This window comes from Vigna angularis, chromosome 11, assembly GCF_016808095.1.
Source record: "Vigna angularis cultivar LongXiaoDou No.4 chromosome 11, ASM1680809v1, whole genome shotgun sequence".
Lineage (NCBI taxonomy): Eukaryota > Viridiplantae > Streptophyta > Magnoliopsida > Fabales > Fabaceae > Vigna > Vigna angularis.
Genome location: NC_068980.1, coordinates 22,189,465 through 22,214,722, shown reverse-complemented (window position 1 = coordinate 22,214,722; position 25,258 = coordinate 22,189,465). Strand labels below are relative to the sequence as shown.

The window sequence follows — 25,258 nt, the reverse complement described above, 5'->3', positions numbered from 1 at the left end:
TTGTGACATAATAACAAATATTTAAAATTTTATGTAACTAAAACAATTCTCTTGAAACAAGATAGACAATGATTTAGATTTTTCCAACTTTAATGGATCGAGTAAGATTTTAATTTTGGATATAGTCAAACCCATTCCTAAGCTGTCTAATTGTCACCTCCATCCTTTAATATATATATATATATATATATATTATATATATTATCGAAAAAAATAACATTTACTACACTAGTGGGAGTTATGTTACTGATAAAGAAGAGGAGTTAGGTTAAAAGAAAGTAATTAATTCTGATAAAGGTATTTACTATTTTTACAACATACCGAAAAGTTATAAATTTTCTAGATATGGGTAATTTTTTTTAATTATGATGAACAATCTGTATCTCTATTGCTGAAATGCAGGGACCGATTCCAAGAAATTATAGTACGGTCTCCCTGACACAATTTTTTCTCCGCAACATCGCAACTAACTACCACCCTTTTCCTAATTCTTGGTTGATTTTTATTGCGTCAAAAACAAAAATGAAAGATCCCTTATTTTTTATATATTTTATTTTATTTACCTAATCCCTTTAACCAACCAATAAAGGAGGAGTAAATTTTCAATATTTATATTTATATTTTTCTTTTTGTTTTTTTTCTTTTGGGGCATGGATTTTGCTTCTTTTTAAAGTTGGAAGGTGAAGCCATCTTCCACGTTCACCCGCCGCCTGTAACAAGAACACCAAGAACAGGAGACATAGAGAGAGAAAGAGAGAGGGAGAGAGAAGAGGGTACATTTTGATGCTTGTTAACCGTAGAGGCAACCCAAAAAGCATCTTCTTCATCTTGATCAAAGTCCTAACCTTATACCCTTTGTTTTTCCTCCCATTTTGTGTCATACACACATAATTAGACACATAACTATCCTAACTACACAACCCCTCCAACTATTGTCCCATTTGTGGGTTGATTGAGCCGTTTTTAGAGGCAGCAAGAGGGTGTTTCCCTCTCTTTGTTGGGGGGCTATAAAGAGAAAGGCTTTGGGGCCAAAAGGGGGTTGGTTCCCAGAAAAGCAGTGAAAGGAAGAACCTTGTAAACCCCGTCATTGTGAACAAGGTTCCTCATTATTCTCTCCCTTGTGGGGTTCTTCAAAGTTCCCACCTTTTTCTATTTTTTCCCATTTTCCTTTGCTTATGATATCTATGTATGTAGTAGTAATGTCATATTACCTATCTAGCTATCTTATCCGAACCACCCCACTTACTAGAAACCGCCACTCTTGCATTGTTTCTTTCTTGTACTGTTGTTGTCATCATTCTTAGTTTTATCAGAGGGCTAAAAGGGGTTAGTGGTTCTCAGTATAAGTAGTGGTGGTTGTACTTGGGTAGTGGTATTATTGGAACTACAGTTGTATGTGTCTGTTTTTATGGTCCTAGGTTGTGTTTTGGTGGTTGTTGTCTTCTCATAGTGCTCATTTTCAGGGGTTTGTTCTGGCTTTGTGCATTGGACAAGCAGCAGAGTACTAGTTTCACTGACCAACTTAAAGGGTGGTAAAAATGAAGTATGTGTTGGTGACTGGTGGTGTTGTGAGTGGACTTGGGAAAGGAGTCACTGCCAGCAGTATTGGCCTGATCCTCAAGGCCTGTGGTCTTAGAGTTACCTCTATCAAGATTGGTATTTTTCTCGTTCTTATTCTCCCTTGGATTCAAAGCTCTCTACCCTTCTTTCTAATTCGGGAACAGAATGCAGTTTGTGTTTTTTACTATCATAAGTTTGATTGGCTTGCTGAATGGCCAACTTCGTCCGGTTCCTTGGACTACTTGAGGTTCTATTTGAATGGAAATGGTTTTCTTGAAGAAAAAGGGGGTTTATTTTTTTTGGTTTACAAAGCCACTTATTTGATATTTTTATTCTCTTGTTTTTGGAGGACTCTTGATTCTCCTGCATTGTGTTTCTTTCTCCTCAGTGTTTTCTTCTTTTGTATTTTTAAAGAAAGTAAATTCAATTTTGTGCAGTGTTTCTCTTCCCTCCTATAAATAATTAAAAACCTGTTTGCTTTTATTATCATGTTATGTAAAGTAGTGAATGTTATTTTCGCTATTTTTACCTTTGTTTTAATTTTTCCATCATTTACAGACCCCTACTTGAACACTGATGCGGGAACAATGTCTCCTTTCGAGCATGGGGAGGTTTTCGTCTTAGATGATGGTGGTGAGGTAAGCAAATGAAAATTTTCTACAAGATGACAGTCATTAGATTTTTTCTTTCCTTCTAAATTCAATGGAAGGTTGAGGTTGTATGTTATGTTAAACTTTCCCCTGCTCTTTTCATTTTCTCATTTTATTTCATAAGTGCAAGTTAAAACTTTCTGAGTCGTAGCAATGAAGTTTTAGATTGCCATTTTCATTTTTTTTTGTTTGTGGAAGGTTGACCTTGATCTTGGGAACTATGAACGATTTTTGGACATTAAATTAACTCGCGACAATAACATCACTACTGGAAAAATTTATCAGGTAAGTGCACTGCTTTAAAGGGTTTCTTCTTTACTTTTGAAGAGGTGAGCCAGATGTTTCTAATTGTTTTGTTTTGGATGTTTATAGTCTGTTATTGAGAAGGAGAGAAGAGGAGATTATCTTGGAAAGACCGTACAGGTATACTTAATCTCTGATTCTTCTTCCTCTTTGAAGCTATTTGTAATTGTTGTTGGTGCCTTGGTTTTCATTTTTGTTTTTTGCTTTATTTTTAGGTAGTTCCACACATAACAGATGCTATCCAAGAATGGATAGAACGTGTGGCAAAGATACCAGTTGACGGGAAAGAAGGGCCAGCTGATGTTTGTGTCATTGAATTGGGTGGAACTATAGGTAAATAATAGTCAGAGGAAACTTTCAATCAATATTAAGATAGAACTTTTTCAATATTATATTTCTATATCCATTCAATTTTTTCCCATATTTAATTCTAAAGATCATGGGTTAGGTGGAAGTTGAAAACTAAAAATTGAAAATGACTTATACTTAGCAAACAGTGGGAGAAAATAATATTCATATTCATATTTTCCGTACTGTGAAAACTCTAGAACTATATTCTAAGACAACCACCAAGTTTCTTTTCACTTGGTGGTGGGATCGGCTATATTTTAAAGCAACTAATTTAGAATGACTTTTCTTTCATGCAGGGGATATTGAGTCAATGCCTTTTATTGAAGCACTTGGCCAGTTTTCATACCGTGTAGGTAATGCTTGTCATGCTTCAAATCTCATACTCTATCGATTCATATATCTTAATTTGATTATTGGCATGCTTCACGAAATCAGTCTTGCTAACTTTTATCTCCTTTTGTGTAGGCCCTGGCAACTTCTGCTTGGTTCATGTCAGCTTGGTTCCTATCCTTCATGTTGTTGGTGAACCGGTATAGTGTTAAACATTTTGGCAACATTTTGGCAGTGGAGCATTTTTAATGTATTTTTTTATTAGAAATAAATGTGAAATAAAACATTCAAGTAGAGTGTAAAATTGAAATTTCAGAGTTTCTATTTTTTGGTCCTAAGTAAATTTAATGGAATATTGTTGCTGAAACATTCAAGTGATATGATCAACACTTATTTGAATTTTTCTAATCTGTAGAAAACAAAGCCAACTCAGCACAGTGTTCGTCAACTTAGAGGATTAGGTTTGACCCCTAATCTTCTTGCGTGTCGCAGTTCGAAGGTGTGTTTCTTCTCTTGTTATTTTTTATTCTGTGGTCCATGTAATAATGATTAAAAAAATCTGTTTGTATTGTCCTTTTACCAGGAACTTGATGATAATGTCAAGGCAAAACTTGCTCAATTTTGTCATGTGCCGGTAATAAGAAATTAGCTATGACAACTTGCATTTTTCTTTCACGAAACGCTTGCATGTATTCTTAAGACAAGCTTTTGTATATGCAGCTGTCAAACATCCTTACTCTCCATGATGTTCCAAACATTTGGCATATTCCTCTGCTATTGAAAGTAAGTAATTCTATAATCTTCTTGAAACTCTTCTCTGTGACCCTTTTCCAGGACTGCTGGAACCATATTTATGCAGTTTAATTTGTTAATTTTATGGTTTTGATAGTTTTTTTTGTTAAAGTTGAATTTCATACTTTTGCATTTTAAATGGTTTAAGTTCATGCAAGATCCTAAACTTTTTCCTTTGAATTTATCTTTACAAATAGGACCAGAAGGCACATGAGGCGATCCTGAAAGCATTAAACTTGCTAGGGTTGGTTATACAAACTTATGCTTTTATGGTGTTAACCCCCTCCATTTCCCCATAAAGATTCCTAATCCATTATGGTTTTCTAAAAATGTGGTTATGTATTAGCTGTTAGTTAAAGTGTTTGTGTCTTTAAACTAATTCCTTTATCATTTACAGTGTTGCAGCAGAGCCTAATTTGAAGGAGTGGACTGCAAGGACAAAAATTTATGACAGATGTGATGAAACTGTGAGTGTCAGACATCTCAAATATGAATCATCTAAAGAAAAAGAGAAATCATGTGCATAGATATTTATTTATCTTAATAGTGGCCAATGTGGAGCTTACAACCATTGTTACGTGCCTCAGGTTAGAATTGCAATGGTGGGAAAATACACTGGCCTTTCAGATGCATATCTTTCTGTTCTGAAGGTAACTGAACCCTTGTATTTTATACATAAAAATTTCCTCCTTTTGTAATCTCTACAACTTTTTTATTCAATATGCATACTGAAACATAATTGTTAAACTGAACCCTGGTATTCCATAAGCTAATGTACTTCTTATTTTGTGAAGGCACTTTTACACGCTTCTGTTGCTCGCAACCGAAAACTCAACGTAGACTGGGTTCCGGCCGGGGATCTTGAAGAAGCTACTTATAAAGAGGTGATTACTGATCTATCTACTGCATTACTTATGTTAGTTGGCCTTTTGGTTTTGGTTTTGCTTTTATGCAACCCTCTGATGATTGATTAAATATATTGCTGCAGGATCCTGAGGCATATAAAGCTGCATGGAATCTTTTAAAGGTATTCCTACTATTTAGACTAAACATATTTATTCCATTTTCAGATCTTTAATATCGATATATATGTTAAAATCATATATTATTTATTGGTTTTCTGTAATTGGACTTATTCTGCAGGGCGCTGATGGTGTTCTAGTTCCAGGAGGTTTCGGTGATAGAGGAGTGCAAGGGAAAATTCTTGCTGCTAAGTATGCTCGAGAACATAATGTTCCATTTCTGGGCATTTGCTTGGGGATGCAAATTGCTGTCATTGAGTATGCACGATCTGTTCTTGGTCTGCATGATGCCACTAGCACAGAATTTAATCCTGAAACCAAGACCCCTTGTGTCATATTTATGCCAGAAGTATATTCTCTTATATATATGCGCTGCATATGTTGATAACATCGTTCCTTTTGAAAACCTAGTTAATCTGGTTTGTATTTTATGGATAGGGCTCAAAGACTCATATGGGGGCAACTATGCGGCTTGGTTCAAGAAGAACCTACTTTGAAGTTGCTGATAGCAAATCTGCAAAATTGTGAGAATTTAGAACCAAACTGAATGTGGTTTCTGTACTTGGTTTTATTTTATTGAAAATTTTAACACGCCCCTTGTAAAAGTATTAATTCAAAATGCTAACTTCTAAATCTCAATTATATATTGATATTTCATACATGTGATTATGGAATTTGGAATTCTTTATAGGTATGGCAATGTAAGCTTTATTGATGAGCGACACAGACATAGATATGAGGTAAATTGTGTTTGTAAACGGAAACTTTCTTTATGGCTGAAGAGGAAATGACAGGCACTAAAAATGATTGTTATGCTGTACAGGTTAATCCTGACATGGTATCACAGCTAGAGACTGCTGGTCTGTCTTTTGTAGGCAAAGATGAAACTGGGAGGCGCATGGAAGTGAGTCTTTAGTTGAAATTGTGTATAATGGTGTGGATATTAAGATTTGTGCAAAACTAATAATTGTAATTCTGGAAATTATCTGCATGAGTGCAGATAGTTGAATTGCCTAGCCATCCTTTTTATATTGGCGTTCAGTTTCACCCTGAGTTCAAGTCTAGACCTGGAAAACCTTCTCCACTCTTCTCAGGTACTTTACTTTCTTGAGTCATTTCCCATCTTTTTTTCCAGTTCAAATGTACAAATCGATGTAATGAGCTATTGATTCTGCTTTTTCAAATTTTGGTTGGGAATCCTGTTAGTGTTTTTCACATGTCTGTCTTATGAGGGTTGAACTGTACTTGGTTTACTGCATTGGTTGAGACTTTTTACATCAGCACCATCAGAATGAATCAAATTTTTGTTTGTATGTTTAACATAGATTGTTGAAAAGCTGTAGTTCATTTAATTTTTTACGTGAAGCATCATGTTTGGAATCTATGGAAGAGTAAATACCCTTGTATCCATAACAGTTACGTTCTTTATATAAACTAAATGATGTTGCTGCTTCATTGACAAAACAGGACTAATTGCAGCAGCAAGTGAGCCAAGGAAGAAGGTGCCAAATGGTTACTCCAAGTTAGCTACGTATAATAGACACTCACCAAAACTGAAAGCACACCAAAGTGTAAAGGGCTTCAAAGCACCAAATGGTTCATTGAATGGTGTATATACCAATGGCAATAGTGTGTATGTGGATGGTAGTTGTTAGTCCTGAAGTCAGTGTTTGGTGCATGCTAATAATCATGGTATAACTAAAATATCCAAGGGCGTTCTTTCTTGTCCTCGGTGGCTTGTACAGTTAGTGAGTGGATAGGTCTTTTAGTTAGGGACTTGTCTTAAGCATGAAGCAATTTTTGAGTCTAACAGCTTTTGTATTTCCTAGTGCGGTTGTGCTATGGTGTGGCAGTTGCAGCCACCATTGCTATCACTCATTGGTCAGATATTGGCCCAGACTTCACTTAATCAGGCCAAATATTTGGGCTTTGGTGGCTTTTAAGTGCTGTTTAGGATTTTTCATCTTAGTATACAGGCTGAAGGTGTAAGATTACTTTCAACTGAGTGTTTTCTTTTGAGTGCCCATTATTAATGTAAACTCTATGTTATGATAAACATTGAAGTTGAATTTTGTTTGGTGTAATTTATTTGATCCTTTTTATTTGTTCAGATATGTTATTTATGCAACAACTCACAGCACATCATGTAATTAAGAGAGAAATATAATGCCACAGAAAGAGAAATAGAGGGGATTGTATAAAATTCTGAGTAATGCTACTTCTGTTTCTTGAATATAAATCAATTGATGAAGTTCTAGACCATTGATAAAGTTCTGGTAAAGCAAACATTAACGTTTCCTTGCAAGATCATTAAAATAAAAGTAAATGAAGGACTGTTCAGTAGTTTTTTTCCATAAAAATTAATATACAATGACTCAAATTTACTTCATGAACTCAAAGAAATGAAACTCTACTAGTCTACTTTAATATAGACAAGAGAAATTGAATGTTTTACTTTTTTTCTATTAAAAGTCTATCTAATTTGTGATATACAATCATTTTCTCTGTATCAATGTTTCTTTAACAGGACCAAAAATGTGTCTGCATGTTTAGATTTCAAACATGATAAATGAAAAAAAAAAAGATAAAAGAAGATATTAAAAAAAACAGTAACTTTTATGAGAAATGTGTAATTTAAGGTTACAGTGAGGAGGATTGGAGGTGCTGCACAGTTTTATGTACAGAAAAATATAAAACAAATGTCCCCTTTTGGAATCACACTGCAAAACATATGAATTACACATGTCTGTTGAATTATAACATCTTTTTTGTCTGAATAATTGGCAAATGAGGATGATTCTTTCTAGGAAACCAGGTCCATGCGTGCTGCTAATAGACTGCACAATTTCCAAAAACTGTTTTCTACTGAAGACATTGGACCCATCAGAATTCCTACATCACTAGGTTTCAAACTTCAACCACTAGTACCACTGTTCTGAACATCAAAAGGTGCTGTGGTGAGAGATTCTGAACAAATAAAGTATCACCATGACCATCATGAATAATGTAAAATTGTCATACGTTGAACATAGACTCATGCAGGTTCTTTATTGGATATTTGAATGTCATGTGATAATTGGCCAACAGCAGAAATGCCATGTTATTTGTTTTCTTATTTGTAAAACTATTCTCTGATCATATTTCATCATGTGAATGTGTAAGTGAGTAGGACAAAAATAAATATTATTTTTCAGAATCTGGTGTCAGACTTTACAATTATAATCCTTCATTCACATGAATTTGTAGCTATTATCGTCCAAAACATACACTGTAGAAGGAAAGCAACAAATTTCAACAATTGGGTGTCACACTTTTGAATAGAATATTTTTATTCCCTGGAGTAAATTTTTTATTGTTTATACAGAAAATTCTAATTAGCATTAATCAAGTAAATTTAGTTTGTTGGATTCCTAAAAGTGAGATAACTTATTTTAATGCAGTGATTATTGTTTGTCTTATTTTGCACTCCATGTCTTTTCAACTTTATGTAAAACTAAATCAACGGATTTTCCTTTGCAATTAACTATTCAAAAAGAAACTTTACTTTTCTTAACTTTTTTAGTCAATGATCATAATATCTCTTCAACCAACATTATACACGTTTTTTTAATGAAACAAAATTAAACGTGTTGAATGAAAATCTGTTTATCAATTAAGCTAATTTAAAAATATTTTAAAACTACTAACAAGTGGTTAGTTTGAGAGGCACTGGATTTGATCCTTTTTAAACATGAATGGCTGTGAATGAAAACATATATAATTATATATAATTATAATGATATAACTTACTTAAAAGTATTCATCCAAGTTTTGTAACCAAGATTAATATTTTCGTAAACTTTCATTTTTTTTTCTAAAATAATTTTACATTGTCATCTAGTAAAAGATATTAATTTAACTTTTTAAATAATTATTCTTTTAATAATATTTTTTCACATGGTTACAAAATGATTGATGTGTTTCAATATCTCACTTCTAACTAAGATGTCATAGTCATCTCATACATAAGTTTATATATAAAAAAATAGTTATTGTAACATTTTCTACTTTTAAATATGACATTTTTACGTATTTTTCAAACAATTAAATACTTTTTTTTTATAAAAAAAAAAAACTCATCTGTCTGGCAAATACTTTTTAATCAAGAGTTCATCTTGTGAAGTTTAGGTGATGTTTGCTTCCAACACCATAGAATTTTACTTTAGTATTGGTGGAACTTCTTCCACAACAAAAAATAATAATTTTTATTGACCTTGTTTTTGTTATATCAAACTATAAGAAAAAAAAAACATAATTTTTGTTATATTAAACTATAAGAAAAAAAACGTAATTTTTGTTATATTAAACTATAATTTTTGTCAAGGTTAATTTTATTTGTTTTGTTTATATGAATTTGATGATTATGAAGGGTCAACAAAACTAGTATTTCAAAATTTAAACAATTTTTTTCTATTTTGATTAAAAACAGAAGGTAGGTTTAGGCAATTCTTTTACTCAGAACCGATTACTTCTACTTTTTATGGATATGTTGTTTTTGCCAACAGATATTGTAGAAGTCCAATTATATTAATTTTGAAGAAACATGAAGCCGAAAGGTATGAGAAGATCATAATTTTATTTCAATTTTCTATTATTTTAACTGGACTTGCTGAAAAAAGAAAAAGCTTATTGTGAAGGTTGTCTTCTCTATGAAAGTGACACCAAATCTTTATTTATAGTTATTTCCAATCCTTACAAAACGAGATTATTATCATAAATGGTTTAGAAGTCAGATGCTTTCTGATCCTCAAAAGAGGCGAATGTAGAGCATACTTGCATTTGTGTGAGGAAGAGATAGTATCTCTTTATTCAACAACTTATATCTTTGAGGGGAGTCTCCCTTTTACAGAGAGACCCATACACACAAATTCAAATTCCAAACTTAGCTATGAACTTCAAACTTTCATAATTTGAATCCCAAAACACATTAAATACAACTTGGAATCCGAATATAGTAAGATGACAAGACTATATGCAAAGTAAGTACAAGACTAAAGAAATAATAGAGTAATGTGAAAGTTATTTACTAAGTGGGATAATGGGTCCACAACTAATTAGATTCTTTTTCACTAATTGTAATATGACATATAATCCTAGTCAGATCAACTGGAGAAAAATAATTCATTTGTTGAGCTTCACTATGAGTCATGCTTCCTACTAGTGAGTCCCAGTAAAGATACATCTGCTTGTGGATTATTATTTCATCCATTAACTCTTCATTGTGTTGAGACAAGATTGTCTAGAGAGACTAAATCATCTAAAACATCTCTAGTTTTGAAGTTTAACAAACAACATTAAATGAAATAATCTTGAGTAATCAAATGTCTAAGAAAAAGGAAAGAACATAGATATATAATGCATATAATAAAATCACATTCTCGAGTGGTCATAAAAGAGCATCTGAACACTAGATAATGGACACCATAAAATCATCTAAGCATCCATAAAATGAACCATTTAGAGGCTCGCTTAACTAGAAAAATAAGTTAGAGAGAAAAACATCTAAAGATTAGATGCATCTGAGCGCCAAGTCAAATCAGAGTAAAAATCAAGGTTATATCTAAGGCTACACGAAGCATTTAAATATCAAATAAAAAAAGAGATAGGTTAAAATGACATGACATATTCTTAAGAAGAAGCATCTAATCAGTAGGAGAAGCCTACATACACTTGTCAAGACACTGTGCTTAAAAATATATATACATTCCCAAAGTGATGAGTATAAAAATGTCTAAGTAAATCTTGTAAAGCAATAAGCGTAAAAATCTATCAAGTGAAACATGCTTTACAACATGAATCGTCTAAAGGATATATGCGCAAAACAAAAGGATATATCTTTAGGTGGATACTTGACATAGGTAATCCGCACAAAATATAGTAGATATGCATGCAGGTAAATATGTCCTTTTTCTTAACACTTTTGTTGCTTTTAAACATTGTGCATTTAATGGCATTTAATGAATGTTCAGAACAATAAAGTGCTTTTCCCGTTTTCTATAGTTTAGGCATGATTTGATCGTTTAAGCTTTTAACTAAGATACTGAGTAGTTGATGAAGACTTCATCGTTTTTGGATGAAGGAGATCGTTTTGACACATGGTATTGTCTAACCTATGTAAACGCTTTTTTAAGTTATTTCGATATTTAGCAATGTATAACACTAGATGTATTCAACAATACTCTCATTGACGCATTAAATAGGGAAACCCTTTAGTGGTGTGTGTCTGTTCATGTACTAGTGTGTTTATTAAATCTTTAAGGTATTTAGATTTCACAAAGCTTTTTCATAAACCACTTATATTTTAGTTGTATTTCTTTTCTAATGATAACACTATCATATGCTCATTTCGTTTATTGCTGTTTGTTAAACTTCAAAACGTATGAGGACGTTTAGACTGTTCAGTCTTATAGACAATCTTGTCTTAACACCTTTCAATAGCGAAAGGAATAAAACTTGATTTTACAAGTTACGAAAATAAGACATAGCAACCAAATGCGCCTCCTAACACCAACTAAACCGAAGAACCAACACACAATCACGTCTTCTAGCAACAACTGAACTGACACGCCAACAAACAAACTTGTCTCCCAGCACTAACCGAACCAACGAGCCATCATAGAAACAAGTAGCTCAACCACAACAAACAACACAACCATATTCAAACATAACATAACAACTAATAAACACAGCTCGACAACAAATACAACAACATAACTAGTAACACACAACTCAACTCAAAGCAAAAAAAAAAAGAAATACAAACATTTCAACCAACAACAAACAACATAGCCATGTTCAAGCATAACCCGGGAAAAATAAGATATCTAGAAAATTCGTTTAGACGTAAATTATATTTATTATAATAAATAATAATATGTTAAATAGAAGTGAAGTTTAGCACAAAATGTTAGAGTTCATTGTTATAAGGTGGTAGTTATGTGTTTGAAATAAAATTAGAGTACAATAATAATTAATTATATATCTTAATTAGTTATGTTATAGTAATATTATATATGTTATGTATAATATAATTTCACACTTATACGTAGTTATAATATATAAATGAATAATTATATTTAGTGGTGTTATAGTGTTTAAATATTAGTGTATGAAAATAAACATTTATAAATTTTGATATTAAATCTAGTTTCTATAAATACTTAGTTTTTATACCCGAAAAAAAAGGATATATGTTAGGATAATTATCTCGCTACAATATATATTTATGGCATGTTTTGTTATTCTATTATATACTTGCTATAATGGTTATAAAAGTTAGCATGTGTGTGGTTTTGATAATTTAATTAGAAGGTTTTGTATAATTTAATTTAGAAAAATAGGTGAGTTAGAATTTTATAGAATATATTATTTATAGATTTATGATAATCAATTAGAATAAATGTACATTTATTTTAATATATTATGAAAATAATGGACTTTTATAAAGATTTCAAAAAAATAAATCTAAAAGGGTCAGGTATGCTTCCTATTTATATTATGTTAAAATAGAAATCCTAGCCATCATAAAAAAGAGATAGAAAATCATATAATAGTTGAGAGATTTGAGGGAAGAATATTATTTTCTGCCAAGGAAGAAGACTTGGAGCCAAGTTGTTAGGAGAGCTTAGAAGACCTAGAACTCTTTGTTGGATTAAAGGTAAGGGGAGCTAACCTTATTATGTGTTTTATACGATTTGATTATTGAAATATTTTTTTGAATGCATGTGGGGTTGATGTGTGGGTCCATGAGTGAAAAGTGGAGGAAACCATGCAATTCATTCGTAAATAGGTGCAAACATGAGAGGCACATGGAATTATGATAGACTTATGGTATTAGGAATGTTGGGAATCCAAGTGTGAGTCTAAGTCCCACATTGGATAGAAATGAGAAAGTAGAGCAGTATATAAAGATGAAAGACCCATTAATCCATTGCTTTAAGGTTTTGGATAAAGAGTGGTGTCGATCCCTTATATAGTTGACTCAGATGTTATTGATGTTTGTGTAACTCACAGGGAACCTCCTCCTCGATAGACCCAACTCTGGTATCAGAGCCGATACCGAAAGTCTTCAAAGCAAAGGGTATTCAGGTAAGCGAGTTCCGTTAAGATTAATGGCGGTTGGAAAGGGTTACTCGTGATTGTGGTTGGTTGGGAATGCTTCCGTTGGAGGGGGAGTGTACCTATGTGGAAGGGACTCACCCTTGAGGGGAAGATGTTGGGTGCATAACCCATGCTGTCAACTTTGACCTTTGCTGACTATTTTAATCATAACTTTTTCCACAGACCTCCAAATGATGTGATTCTTTTTTTATTAGAAAGTAGACTCAAATATCTTTCCAATGACTACTAATTTATAATTTTTGGGCACCTAAGTAGGTGCAGTTAATTCCTTAAAGTTAACATTTTATATATTTCTACGACCTCTGACCTTTGCTGGTTGTTTTGCTCATAACTTTCTCCATCGAACTCCAAATGAGTTGATTCTTGTTTTGTTGGAAAGCTCTTTGAGTCTAGATTCCAACAAAACAAGAATCAAGTCATTTGGAGTTCGATGGAGAAATGATGCACTTGTAATCGATTAGAGGGACCCTGTAATCGATTACCAGTGGAAAAATCACCTTTTGTACCAAAAGTTGAGGAGTGCTACCCAGACATGGCTGAAGCACTCCCCAGCAGTCCTGACTACTGTGTTTTCAAGTTTTTATGGATTGATCCCCATGTTGACCATGGTTTAAGGTGTCCATAACAAGCAATTTCAAATTTGGTGAGTCCTATGTGGATGGAAGACCCACTAAGGGTGTTTATAGGTTGAAAGGTGAAGTCCTGCACCATTGACACATGAATGATGCACTTGTAAAATGGAAAAATCCCCTTGTGTACCAAAAGTTGAGGAGTGCTACCCAAACATGGCTGAAGCACTCCCCAGCAGTCCTGACGATTGTGTTTTCAAAGTTTTGTGGATTGATCCCCCCTGTTGGGCATGGTTTAAGGCGTCCACAACAAGCAATTTCAACTTTGGTGAGTCCTATGTGGATGGAAGACCCACAAAGGGTGTTTATAGGTCGAGAGGTAAGGTTCTACACCATTGACACAGGAATGATGCACTTGTAATCGATTACAGTGGAAAAATCACATTTTGTACCAAAAGTTGAGGAATGCTACCTAGACATGGCTGAAGCACTCCCCAACAGTCCTGACGACTGTGTTTTCAAGTTTTTATGGATTGATCCCCCATGTTGGCCATGGTTTAAGGTGTCCATAACAAGCAATTTCAAGTTTGGTGAGTCCTATGTGAATGGAAGACCCACGAAGGCGTAGAGAGAGAGAAAGAGAGACGACTTCCTCCAAAGACACTGGTGGACCCAAGCGACGGACGAATAACGGTGGACGGAAACACCACTTCAATAGCGGAGAGAGTTTCAAAGGAAGGAACTTCAATGACGGAGAGAGAGTTTTGAAGGATCTTTCGGTGAAGGGGGAGAGAAAGTTTCAAAAGGGGGGAAAGAGAGTTTCAAAAAGGGGGAAAGAGAGTTTTGAAAAGGAGGAAAGAGAGTTTGGCAGGGTCAGGTTTTAGAAATTGAAAAGCGCCAAAAGGTTTCTAAAGATTATTCCAAAAATGCCCTCCAAAACAAAATGAATCTTTAAACAAAATTTAATAAAAACAACCAATGACAGTATGACACGTGTTGTTGTCAAATTGTTGTAAAAAATCTGTTGTTGAAGAAACGTTTTCCTTATTTTTTACCTAGCAAAAGCTGCTCACTAAGGATTGAAAATTAAAATTCTGATTACATGACAATATGAAAATGCACAATAGACTTTGCCTAAGTTTTGTGTATAATGGCGTTGTTGGCTTTGGTTTAATTTACTTGTATTTTAGATTTTGAATTAATTATTTGGGTGTCATAAATTGGAGCTGTGTAGTGTACACGTAATTGACAATAAACTATTTTACATGCATTTTTAGTAGAATAAATAGTTTAACATTGAAAGTGTAACACATATTGTCATTCAATCATATTGTTATGTATTATAAGTTGGTTGACTTTTATCATAACTATTTTGAAATTGTACCTACAGGAGTTTTAATTGGTCAATAATGTAGAAATTGAACTCTTTTAAGTATAGACTGCAAATACTTAAAGAAAAAGCCACAATGTCAAAGTTTTCGTGATCTCATATTCACGTATCTGATAGTGTTCTGCAATGGTAAGGATCCCAACAACGAAACTGTGACAATGAATGCAATCACAATTCAAAACCTTGTCTTTAAGTGAATTTTATGCTGGTCTTTATAGCAGCATGGACTTGATTGTTAACATAAAGTGGAGAGTGTAGAGGCCTTTAAAGAAAGTAACAAAGAATGTTTTTATATTTATTAACATTTCTTTTGGAAATCCTTGAGTGAGAAAGACAAGTAACAAAGAATGTAGTGATGTTTATGGCATTTCTCTTTTTGGATTGGGAAATCCTTGAGTGAATACATGGTTAATTGAACTCTTTTTGGTATAGAGTGCAAACCTTTAAGGAAAAGGTCCACAGCCACAATTGTGCCCACAATGTCAAGGTATTTGTAGTTATATTTTTGGCAGGAATGATGGTTAGGTAGTTAGTTGTGATTAAAAGCTATAAATAGAAACTTCATGTATTGAAAAAGAGATATCAATTAATGAAATTGTTTAGGAATGTTTGAATACCCTGAGTGATTTTTCTGACATTTGTGTGTAATGTCTTCGTTCTTGTGTTCCTTCGAGTAAAAGTGATCAAGAGAGTACAGATTGATATTCAATTCAATCTTTAACACTTGCGAGAGGAAAACTCAAGTATGGTGGCAATGCTGCAACTTTCGGAAGGTGGAAAAGGGTGTTGCTGAATGGATTTGTCTTCGAACAAAAGGGTTCCATGGGATGATGACATGATCAAAGAAGCTTGATCTGTCGTGTTAAAGAAAAATAACATCGTTGATACTGGGAATGACGAGTGTGAAAGTCACAAACATGAAACCTTTTGGAAAAGTCTTAATTTTTCTACTGTTGAAAACAATATCAACAGATTTTAAATCATTACAAAGATCTATTTATAATATTAAATATTGTGGACTATACGAGGGAGCTATTAGGTAAACTACTGTAAAACTGAAAACAAAAAAACAGAATTACCAACAACTAGATAAGAATTCTAAAAGTATCATCATCTTACATTAAGCAATGAAAATATAATTTAAATAATATTACAATCATTTTTTATAATATACTAAGGTCATGCTATAATATTCTTAGGTGTAACTTATTTTTGGAGTATATTTCTCTAAAGTGTTTCTGGAAACTACAATTCAGGAACTTTTTAACACATTCTGAATAATATATCTAAGAAAGTGTAAGAATTTTAAAACATCATTTTTTTTCCTTTGTAAAAAAACAATTAAAGAAGTGACGAAATTAATTGGCTTACATTGCCCTTATTTTCCTCTTTAAGCATATCTTCTATAAAAACCCTTCCTAGGAAAGTAGTGCCCAACTTCCACTATTCCTTGCATCTTCAACCTCTGCTTCTTCAACCTCATAGAATGTGATATATAGCTTCCAAGGTTATTTCCACTCATGGCTATCGTAGAAGTCAAGTCTAACCATACCCTCTTTAGAGTGATGAAGTAATTGATCATCCTTTCTCATCCTTGCTTGATTTCTCCAATTTACAAGTTCACCATATGGAGTTTTTGGTATATGTTAACTAATCATAATATCTATAGTAGTGAAATTAAATCAATTATATTCATTAATAGAAATAGAATAGAATCTACATCTTAACATCATATACATCAAAACTATTGTTCAATGCAATTGAACCATGTTTTCTTGAGATGGTAAGCACTGAAAGCTCATAGATTTGTAAATTTTAAGGAAGACTCGGGTCTAGTAGGTTCAATGTACCAATTTAGCTGTTCATTGTCCGAATCAAATGTCGATATGCGTAAGATCCTCTCGTGGTAATCATACAAGGATGACCGGTGGCCTATGCTGACATATGTTATGTTTGCTGCTCGAATCTTTTGGTACAAATGAACCTGCAAGCCAAAGCATAGCAGCAAAATGAACTTCAGCAAAACATCAACATGGTAAAAGTGGTTAGTTCTTGCAACAGTACTTTCCAAGAAATTTAATGAAAAACTATTGGACAATAGCTGCAATTTTTTTTATCCTGAGTAATTTCCAATGTGTTTTAGCTCAGAGTTTCCATTAAGAGCTAATAACAAGTAACTTCTTATGCATTTTAGGTCAGAGTTTCTATTAAGAGCTAGTAACTAGTAATTATATAGGCTGATGTCTTGACTCTAACATCATAATTGTCTTATGAAGAATGCAGAAGACCGTTTACTGGATGTGTCCATGTAATGTTAAGACTGAATGATTCTATGTCATCTAGTTGGTTAATGCCGTATGTCGATATCATCTAGCACGTCTAATAGCTAGACCATCTACCTCTAGTAAACTACTAGTTGAGAGTTGTCTTAACTGTTTTTTAACAGTTATTTTGTTGTCCCTAATTCTATGTATAAAGTCTTGTTAAACTCTTTTAAAAAAGTTGTATGATGTGTTTTCCGTGTATAGAATATTTATAAGTCAATTTTTTTTTTCTTTCTTTCATTTTTGTGTTTCTTTTCCAAATTATTTGAATGTCAGGAATATCAAGAATTGAAATATGACCACCAAATTTGACAATGAGAAGTTCTCTAGTGAGAATGACTTTGGATTGTGGAGATCATGATGTGTGTTATCTTGATACTGGCAAAGATGTGTTGATGTCATAAAGGGGAGGCGAACATGTCAACATCTTTGTCGCTAAAGGAGGAGTTCTTCCATGATTTGGAGTCAAGGTGGAGAATTGTAATGTTTTGGCTCTAAAATCACGATTGCCTTATGAAGAGCACAGAAGACTATCTACTGGATGCTTCTAGTACTTTTAAGACTAAATGGTTGTTTGTCGCCTAGTTAAATGATGCACATTTTTTGTTATCATCTAGCATGTCTAATAGCTGGATTGTCTACCTCTTGTAAACTCTTAGACAATAGTTGTCTTAAATATTATTTAATAGTTCTTCTGCCGTCCCTAGTTCTATAATGTTAAACTCTTTTAAGCATGTTGAATGATATGTGTCACCTGTGTATAGAATCTACTATAATTTAGTTTCTTTTTCTATATTGTTTGAACCCAACACATAGGAACAATCATAAGTGAACTTAGAATCCAACAATACCTCATTGGCATCATCAAGTGCACTTGTAGATTCATCAAGTAAAGCCAATTGAGGCTTTGAAAGCAAAAGACGAGCAAATGCAAGGCGTTGCTGCTCTCCCAAGGAAAGAACACTAGACCATTCATGTGTTGAATCTAAACTGAAACGAGCCAATAAATATCCAAGGCGGACATCCTCTAACACCTTTATCAGCTCATCAGTTGTTGGCTTCGTAGGTCTATCATTTCCATCCTCCGACTTTGCCAAGTTTGTCAAGAAAGGAAGTGCATCTGTAGACAAATATTTATCACAATGAACAAAGCTTACACAATTTCCAGCAGGACTACTAATGTCATCAGTATAAATTAGGAAGGACTTTTCTATTTAATTAGATTTTATATTAGTATTTATTATCTGATTAACTCAGCTCTTCAATACAGTTTGGAAAAAAATACCCTCGAGAAAAAAAGATGAATTATAATTTCACAAATGAAACTTGTTGTAACCTAAAAGTCTATGCTCAGAATTGATAGTTTTTATTATGTTTTTTTACTTGATTATAAAGTCTGGATTTTATTCAAAAGGGTAAACACATCCATAACATAAGTAGATGGACCTGGGTTGATCCTAATGAAAAAAGGGATTAATTTTCTGGAGAACAACAAAGATAAACTGTCTGACAAGCAGCTAACATGGAATTTAAAGGGACCATGTTCGCAAGATTGTGAACAGCTACAGCTCCCTTTAGTGAAGCTAATGAAAGTTCAATTTCAAGAGATGCTTCTTTGATAGGCTTGCTTAGCTGTTTACGAAAGATATATCAATAACTATCTTGTCTAGCAGTCAATTTTTACGGTTACAGATTCAAAAGAACGTAGTTAATAACACCTGATGCTTAACAATCATATAATTTCCATATTTCCTATATGTAAATTATCTTTTAAATTAAGCCTTCCTTTTATAGAGCTTATGCCAATAAACTACAAGAGCATTTTTGGTATTCCTGCAGGAGAAATATGTCCTCATCATTTCAGTACCAGCTATGTTGTGCCCACAACAACTCCGCCAGTATTGTTTGTCTGAAGTCTCCCAAATTGCAATAAAGCAAATGAGATTAGACACTAAGGGCACGAAAAAAGATCTCTGTTTTTAATATTAAAAAATATTGAGTTTTTATAAGAACCAAAAGCAATACATTTAGGGGTGGGAGGAAGAAATTCATACTTGTTTGCTCTGTACCATCTGACGTAGGAACTACATCATTGGACCAGGTTGGATAAAGTAACTGCTGACGAAGAGTACCCAAAACCATATACGGTCTTTGTGGAAGGAAAAAGATTCCAGATTTTCTGCTTATGGATTTTCCATGTGCTACATATGTGTCATGAGCATTATTTGGAGAATTCACATCTGAACAAAGGGATTGTTCAGGATATCCTCCACCTTTAATATAGTATGTGATCTTTCCGGTTCCAGCTTTCCATAGACCAGCCATAGCTCTTAACAAAGAAGTCTTGCCACTTCCACTTGGTCCCATTACCTGTTAAATTGATAATATTAAAAAGTGCACATTTGTATAGACCTAGTGTTATTAACTTAACAATACAATCTTAAAATCTACATGTTCGTGAGAGATGATGAGCAAGAACAGACTTATCTGAAGTCGGTGAAAAAAGCAAGCAAGAGAAAGGGGTAATTCCCCCCTAGCCAGAAAGAGATTCTCTCTACCTTAAACTAGAAAATTAGTGGCCAAAACCCTCTCTACTCCCACTATTCCTTATAACAAACTTGGCTAATTACATCTCTCCATAACTAACTCCTCCCCCCCTCTTCTGTAACTTCCCACCAATACTCCTCAACTAGACTTTTAGGCACTTGGGCTTTCAAATCTAGACTTTAAAGGCTTTAATGGGCAGCTCAGGAACCATTTGGCTAGAATTGCAATCAGATGCGTCAGTGGATATCTTACCAGTAAATTATCTTTTTCCTTGATCGTCAATGACAAGTCTCTAATAAGTGTAGATTCACTTGGTGTCTTCAGAATCAAATCTTCTACCTCCAGTAATGTGCCAATTTTTTCTGGTGGAGTGGAGCCATTAGATTCCAATGCAGATGAACTCCTAAAATCTTTGTATGTAATTTGTATGTCTTCCAATGTATTAGTAAGAGATTTGGAGCTGCTTCTATCCAAAACATCATCGAATTCCCCTGCATATGCAATACAACATTTATTAGTTCGTAGTGTCCATTACATGAAAAGGAACAAAGCTAGCCTGTAAACATAAATGAATAAAAGAGAGCTTCAGATGCATAAATAAAACAACAGATGGAACAGATAATTACTTCAAAGAAAGCAGAGTATATCTACTAGCAAAATGTGCTGCAGCACAAAAGATGAGGGAGTGAAAGGAAACATGAAGGGTTGAAATTAACATAGATAAGGGCATTGGTTGATTCATAAATAACATCTTTAATACATTGTAATACTTTTTTTCTCTTTTCTGGGATTTTTTATTTGTGTTTACTCAAACATAACCATAAATTCTACCAAAGTGGCTCTCCCATTTTTCTGAAGAGTAAAACTTCATAGTTCATTCACTTATGCTCATATCCTTCATGATATCTGCATATACAAAAATGTATAGGGAAAGATAAGGGTGAAAGGATGCTGTACCTAACCGATTAATAACTGCAGAAAAAGCACTTATAGCTTGAAACTGATACACGATGAGAGAGAAGTCACCAAGGATATGATTAAAAGCAGAAACTGACTGATTGATGACACCAAACTCAATTTTTCCTGAGAAGTACATGGGAGCAACAACAGCAGCAGGAAGAACTTGAATAACATAGCGGTAGCCATTGGTGAAGAACTCCAGATTTCTAGAAGCAATCAGCAATTGCTGTAAAGAAATAAAAGTAACGCCATTCATCATTAAGGTATGACAAGTTAGAGGATAAAACTGCATTGCGAAACTTTATAAAGAAACTGATGCTGTATCAAGGTTAAGTTCGTATTTAATAGAGTTTCCTAATTCCCAAAATCTGATCAGCTGACATGGCTGTATATCTTTCAAATGATTTTGTCAGCATCCAATATATTGAAGCCGAGATGATCCACAGGGATTTAGTTTTTCAATCAAGAAAAAGAAAACATGTAGAGAAGCATTATTTACAGTAAATGTTGATTATGTTATGTTCATTGTAAATATCAAGCAATATACGAGAGAGAAATATATGCAATATAACTCAAGAAACCCATTGGCCTGAACATAGATACCGATGGCACAATGTACAAAAATTGTTTTAAAAATAAAAATGGTAAATATAAAGAAGAAATGTCTCACAGTCAAATTTTCGAAAGCGCTTTTAAAGCGCTGCAGAAGAAGTTGCATTTCACTTTCTTCACCACTATAAAATGCAATTGATTCAGCATTTTCCCGGACCCGTACAAGTCCATACCGAAAGTCTGCTTCCTTTTTCTCTTGCAAGAAATTTAAATTCACCAGCCCCTGACATTATCACAATTTATGGTTAACAAAAAGGGAACTAACTTAAAGGCCATTCAGTTATTAGGGCATAGGTGGTAACTTTCCCTGACAATTTAAACTATCACTAAAAAATAGAAACGATCATTACCCTTCCAAGGAAAACACTTATAGCTGTCCCACCAATTGAGTATACGAGAAGAACAACGAAAAGTGGAGGATAGATTCCAAACAAGATGTTACTGAATGAGATTAAGTCCACAGCAGCATTAAAGAGTGTCAAGGAGAAAGCAAGGGATGTCCCAGTGAAAGAACTTAGATCATCAACAATTCGCTGGTCTGGATTATCAATGATTGACTGTGACTGAATTTTATAGAAAGTCTGATTATTCAGATAGCGATCCATGTAATAACTTGTCATCCAAGATCTCCATCTCAAAGAAAGAGTTTCTCTTGCATAATCTCTCAATACAAAAAACTGCAAAGTAATTACGATTAAGATGAGAAAAATGTGCAGATTACTGGAAAAAGGGGATGGCAAACAAAATACAGTACAGAAGACATGCATAAATCTTGTACCAATACACAAAAGAAACAGAAGGACATGGAATGTCTGGGTAATTGCTGATTTAGTAAAACCTTATCAAAATTGTTATCAAATAATAGTCATTTATTTCCCTTACTTTATTTTAGCTAAAATATTCATGTATGCTTTACTATGTCGAGAAATCCATCCATTTCAATTAAAAATACTGACTCAGAAGAAATGACTCGGATTGAAAGGAGACTACTTCCAAAAGAATCAAAGAAGGAAAGTCATTTATGTGTATTGTCCAAGTTCTCATATGACAAATAAGAACATGAAAAGGGCAACTTTCAAAACCACGTCTAGGCAAATCCATATACCATGTGATGTGTGAGTTAATTCGCTCATTCATTCTTGTTTCTTTCCATTTAAGAAGATGGATCATATGACAGTATACGTCAGTCTAAGAATTAAAACAAAGTATAGCCGAGCTATACCTAAGAAAATGCAGCATTGTGCTCACCGGGATTCCTCCAGCAAAACCACCCAAGTAGTATAATAATTGCTTCGTGAATTGCTCTTGATCCTTGTCTTGCATTAATAAACATAAACACGTTTAGTTCCTTGTTGCCACTTCATACAACAGCAAACATATAACGAAACAAGAAACAGCAGAAAATCTCACACGCAAGCAAATACTACATGGTAAATGGAAGATAAACAAGGGTGGCTGTGTCCCCACACATATATACACATTGCTAAATGTTTGCTTTATGTATTTCACATAATTGCATGTAACTTGATATTTCTGTTTCAGTTTCCTCAATAATTTCATAATAGTCGGTTATTGACACTTTTACTTGAGGAACAGGAAGTACGTCAGTTACTTTTACTTGAGGAGCGCGTATCTCAGTTACTAATAATTATCTCTTAATTTGCTAGTCTGTTTTGGTCTTTCAATAATTATAAATCTAAATGTTATTGACCAATAAAATATTATATTCCTTGCTTTCAGCTCAAAATATTCCAACGTATTATGTCGCTCCTTCTTCCCTATCTTATTTTTCTGCCATACTTCCAGCACACATAAACTTACTAGCAAGAGCATTGAAGAAGTCTCTCCCCAAGAAACTGAAGCCTACACTGATTCCAGTGGTAGCCAAAGTGAGAGCAAAAACACCAGCAAGCTGCAACCTTGCTTGCACTTTGTCATCTGAAGTCCAGTAAGGAGCTGCCACCTTCCAGAACCTTCTGAAAAGCGTCTGCAGGTCAGGACTTTCACCCTGTGCAGCAACGATACCATCACTCTCTTCTTCCACTAGCTTGTATTCCTGCACTTCCAACAAAATTTTCAAACTTTTAAACACTATTCATCGACCAAACCCTTTACAAATTCAAAGAAGAGATATAACGGTAACATGTTCTTTCTAATCCAATCTCTACCTCTTAATGGTTAAAATATATTGAAAATTACACTATCACCATGGAGACCCGTTTAACATTTTCTAATTTCCAATAAATTTCAACCTATGATAAAGAATACAATCAAAACAGGTATTGTTTATCCAAAAAAAAAAAAAACAACACAAGTATACCTTATCAGGATCAGGTGGCAATGGAGCCTGTGAGGGAGCGGAAGAAGAAGAGGAACATTTGCCCCAATTCCTCCTAATGTAAAGCCCCCCTCTGCAAATGGGCAATGGAGAAAATGGGGTCAACGCACCAAAACCAAGATGAAGTTGAACATTATGACTTGATAATGGAAGCTTGGACTTATAGTTAGAGGAAAAGGTGAAAAGAGGGCATGCTTGTTGAAACAGCAAGATCATTTTTTTCCTCTCTGGGTATTCTTAATTTGGCCCAAAGCTATTATATGTGCATAATCAATGCTTGGTCTCCATGTTTATTCTTGAAACTCAATAGTCACACAACATTGTGGGACTCTTTTGGCATGTATGGCTTCTGAGAATGAAATAGTTTTCGGATTTGTCGTGTTTGAATGTCACGGCGAGTCGGATTTTGTTCGCTTTGTTAGGATGATTGAAGAGAAAAATTTGGAGCCGCATAGATTATTACTATTATTATTGGGAATTATCCTTACGGCAGGATTTCTTGTGATGCACATGTTGCCACGCACAGAAGCAAAAATAAGGTAGCTATAGAACCAGAGAGTAGAATTTGTAGGCAGATTAATTACAAACTCTTGCGTTAATAAAGACTAAATATATTAAGAGTTGATAATTAAAAATATAAACTATTAAAAATATCAACTATTAAAAATAAGAGTAAATATTATTATTAATATCATATATGGATAAGTATTTCTCATTATTGCCAATATATTAATATTTTCAGTTAGTAATTAAATAATGTTTTAAATGTAAGTATTATATTATATGTACTCTTGGATGTAAGTATTATGTTACATCCGTTATCCCTTGTATGGATAAAAGAGCTTAATTGTTGAGGACCGAATTAAGCTTCCTGAAGAAATATCATTCGACTGTTTAAACCTTTAAATTATTATTAAAATTTTAATTTTAAATATTAATTATTTTTAAAGTGATGTTTTGAAATCATTATAAGATTTACTCAAAAGAACATTATTGCTTACTTTATTCCAATAAAAGAAAGTTAGATTGAAATATGTAAAATCCATCTCGAATCATCGTGGTGGGAGAAAGAAAAACGTTCACTATTAAATTTAGAATAGAATATATATAAACAATTCTACTTGAGAATAGAATTCCAATTAAGTATGAATAATCTTATTCAGTATATTTTTGTATTATTATAAAATTCCATTCAAGCAAACAAATAATCTTATTTAATATTATTATATCATTATAATATAATTGTGTTGTTTCAAATTACATATGTTTGTTGTATTGTGAAATTGGTAATATGGTCACGGAAGAAGAAAAACAAGAAGTGTAGCATTATTCAACAAAAATGTTGGATAC

At 33.4% G+C, this 25,258-nt stretch overlaps 2 protein-coding genes across 3 annotated transcripts; one reads left to right on the top strand and one right to left on the bottom strand.

The window, feature by feature from the left end:
- Positions 1-650: 650 nt before the first annotated feature.
- LOC108334376 (uncharacterized) lies at positions 651-7,092 on the top strand. Its single transcript, XM_017570186.2, has 22 exons — positions 651-1,098; positions 1,464-1,656; positions 2,119-2,198; positions 2,409-2,495; positions 2,583-2,633; positions 2,729-2,846; positions 3,161-3,217; positions 3,330-3,394; positions 3,610-3,693; positions 3,778-3,828; positions 3,915-3,977; positions 4,184-4,230; positions 4,384-4,453; positions 4,574-4,636; positions 4,781-4,870; positions 4,975-5,013; positions 5,130-5,357; positions 5,447-5,532; positions 5,700-5,748; positions 5,832-5,912; positions 6,009-6,102; positions 6,476-7,092. The coding sequence occupies exons 2-22, from the start codon at positions 1,539-1,541 to the stop codon at positions 6,661-6,663; spliced, it is 1,809 nt and encodes a 602-aa protein (XP_017425675.1). The 5' UTR covers positions 651-1,098; positions 1,464-1,538; the 3' UTR covers positions 6,664-7,092.
- Positions 7,093-16,799: 9,707 nt separating this feature from the next.
- Positions 16,800-24,406, bottom strand: LOC108334231 (ABC transporter D family member 2, chloroplastic). Of its 2 annotated transcripts, XM_017569959.2 has the most exons (10): positions 23,891-24,406; positions 23,392-23,626; positions 22,819-22,886; positions 21,921-22,247; positions 21,629-21,793; positions 20,956-21,184; positions 20,251-20,489; positions 19,506-19,821; positions 18,303-18,571; positions 16,800-17,111 (listed from the first exon to the last, which is right to left on the bottom strand). In XM_017569959.2, exons 1-10 carry the CDS (start codon positions 24,122-24,124, stop codon positions 16,926-16,928), a joined length of 2,268 nt encoding a protein of 755 aa, XP_017425448.1. In that variant the 5' UTR covers positions 24,125-24,406; the 3' UTR covers positions 16,800-16,925. The 2 variants fall into 2 exon arrangements, with proteins under 2 accessions (XP_017425448.1, XP_052726253.1); XM_052870293.1 differs by lacking the exons at positions 23,392-23,626; positions 23,891-24,406 and adding an exon at positions 22,981-23,145 and having other exon boundaries at positions 22,819-22,881.
- Positions 24,407-25,258: the final 852 nt, after the last annotated feature.

Excerpts from the sequence above, each read along its gene's own strand:
- LOC108334231 (XM_017569959.2), bottom strand. The coding sequence starts at position 24,124 with ATGATCTTGCTGTTTCAACAAGCATGCCCTCTTTTCACCTTTTCCTCT. Across the intron at positions 22,887-23,391 it reads CTTCTTCAATGCTCTTGCTA|ACAAGGATCAAGAGCAATTC; the intron begins GTAAGTTTATGT and ends TATTAATGCAAG. Across the intron at positions 22,248-22,818 it reads GTTTTGCTGGAGGAATCCCG|TTTTTTGTATTGAGAGATTA; the intron begins GTGAGCACAATG and ends ATTACTTTGCAG.
- LOC108334376 (XM_017570186.2), top strand. The coding sequence starts at position 1,539 with ATGAAGTATGTGTTGGTGACTGGTGGTGTTGTGAGTGGACTTGGGAAA. Across the intron at positions 2,496-2,582 it reads CTACTGGAAAAATTTATCAG|TCTGTTATTGAGAAGGAGAG; the intron begins GTAAGTGCACTG and ends GGATGTTTATAG. Across the intron at positions 4,454-4,573 it reads ATGACAGATGTGATGAAACT|GTTAGAATTGCAATGGTGGG; the intron begins GTGAGTGTCAGA and ends TACGTGCCTCAG.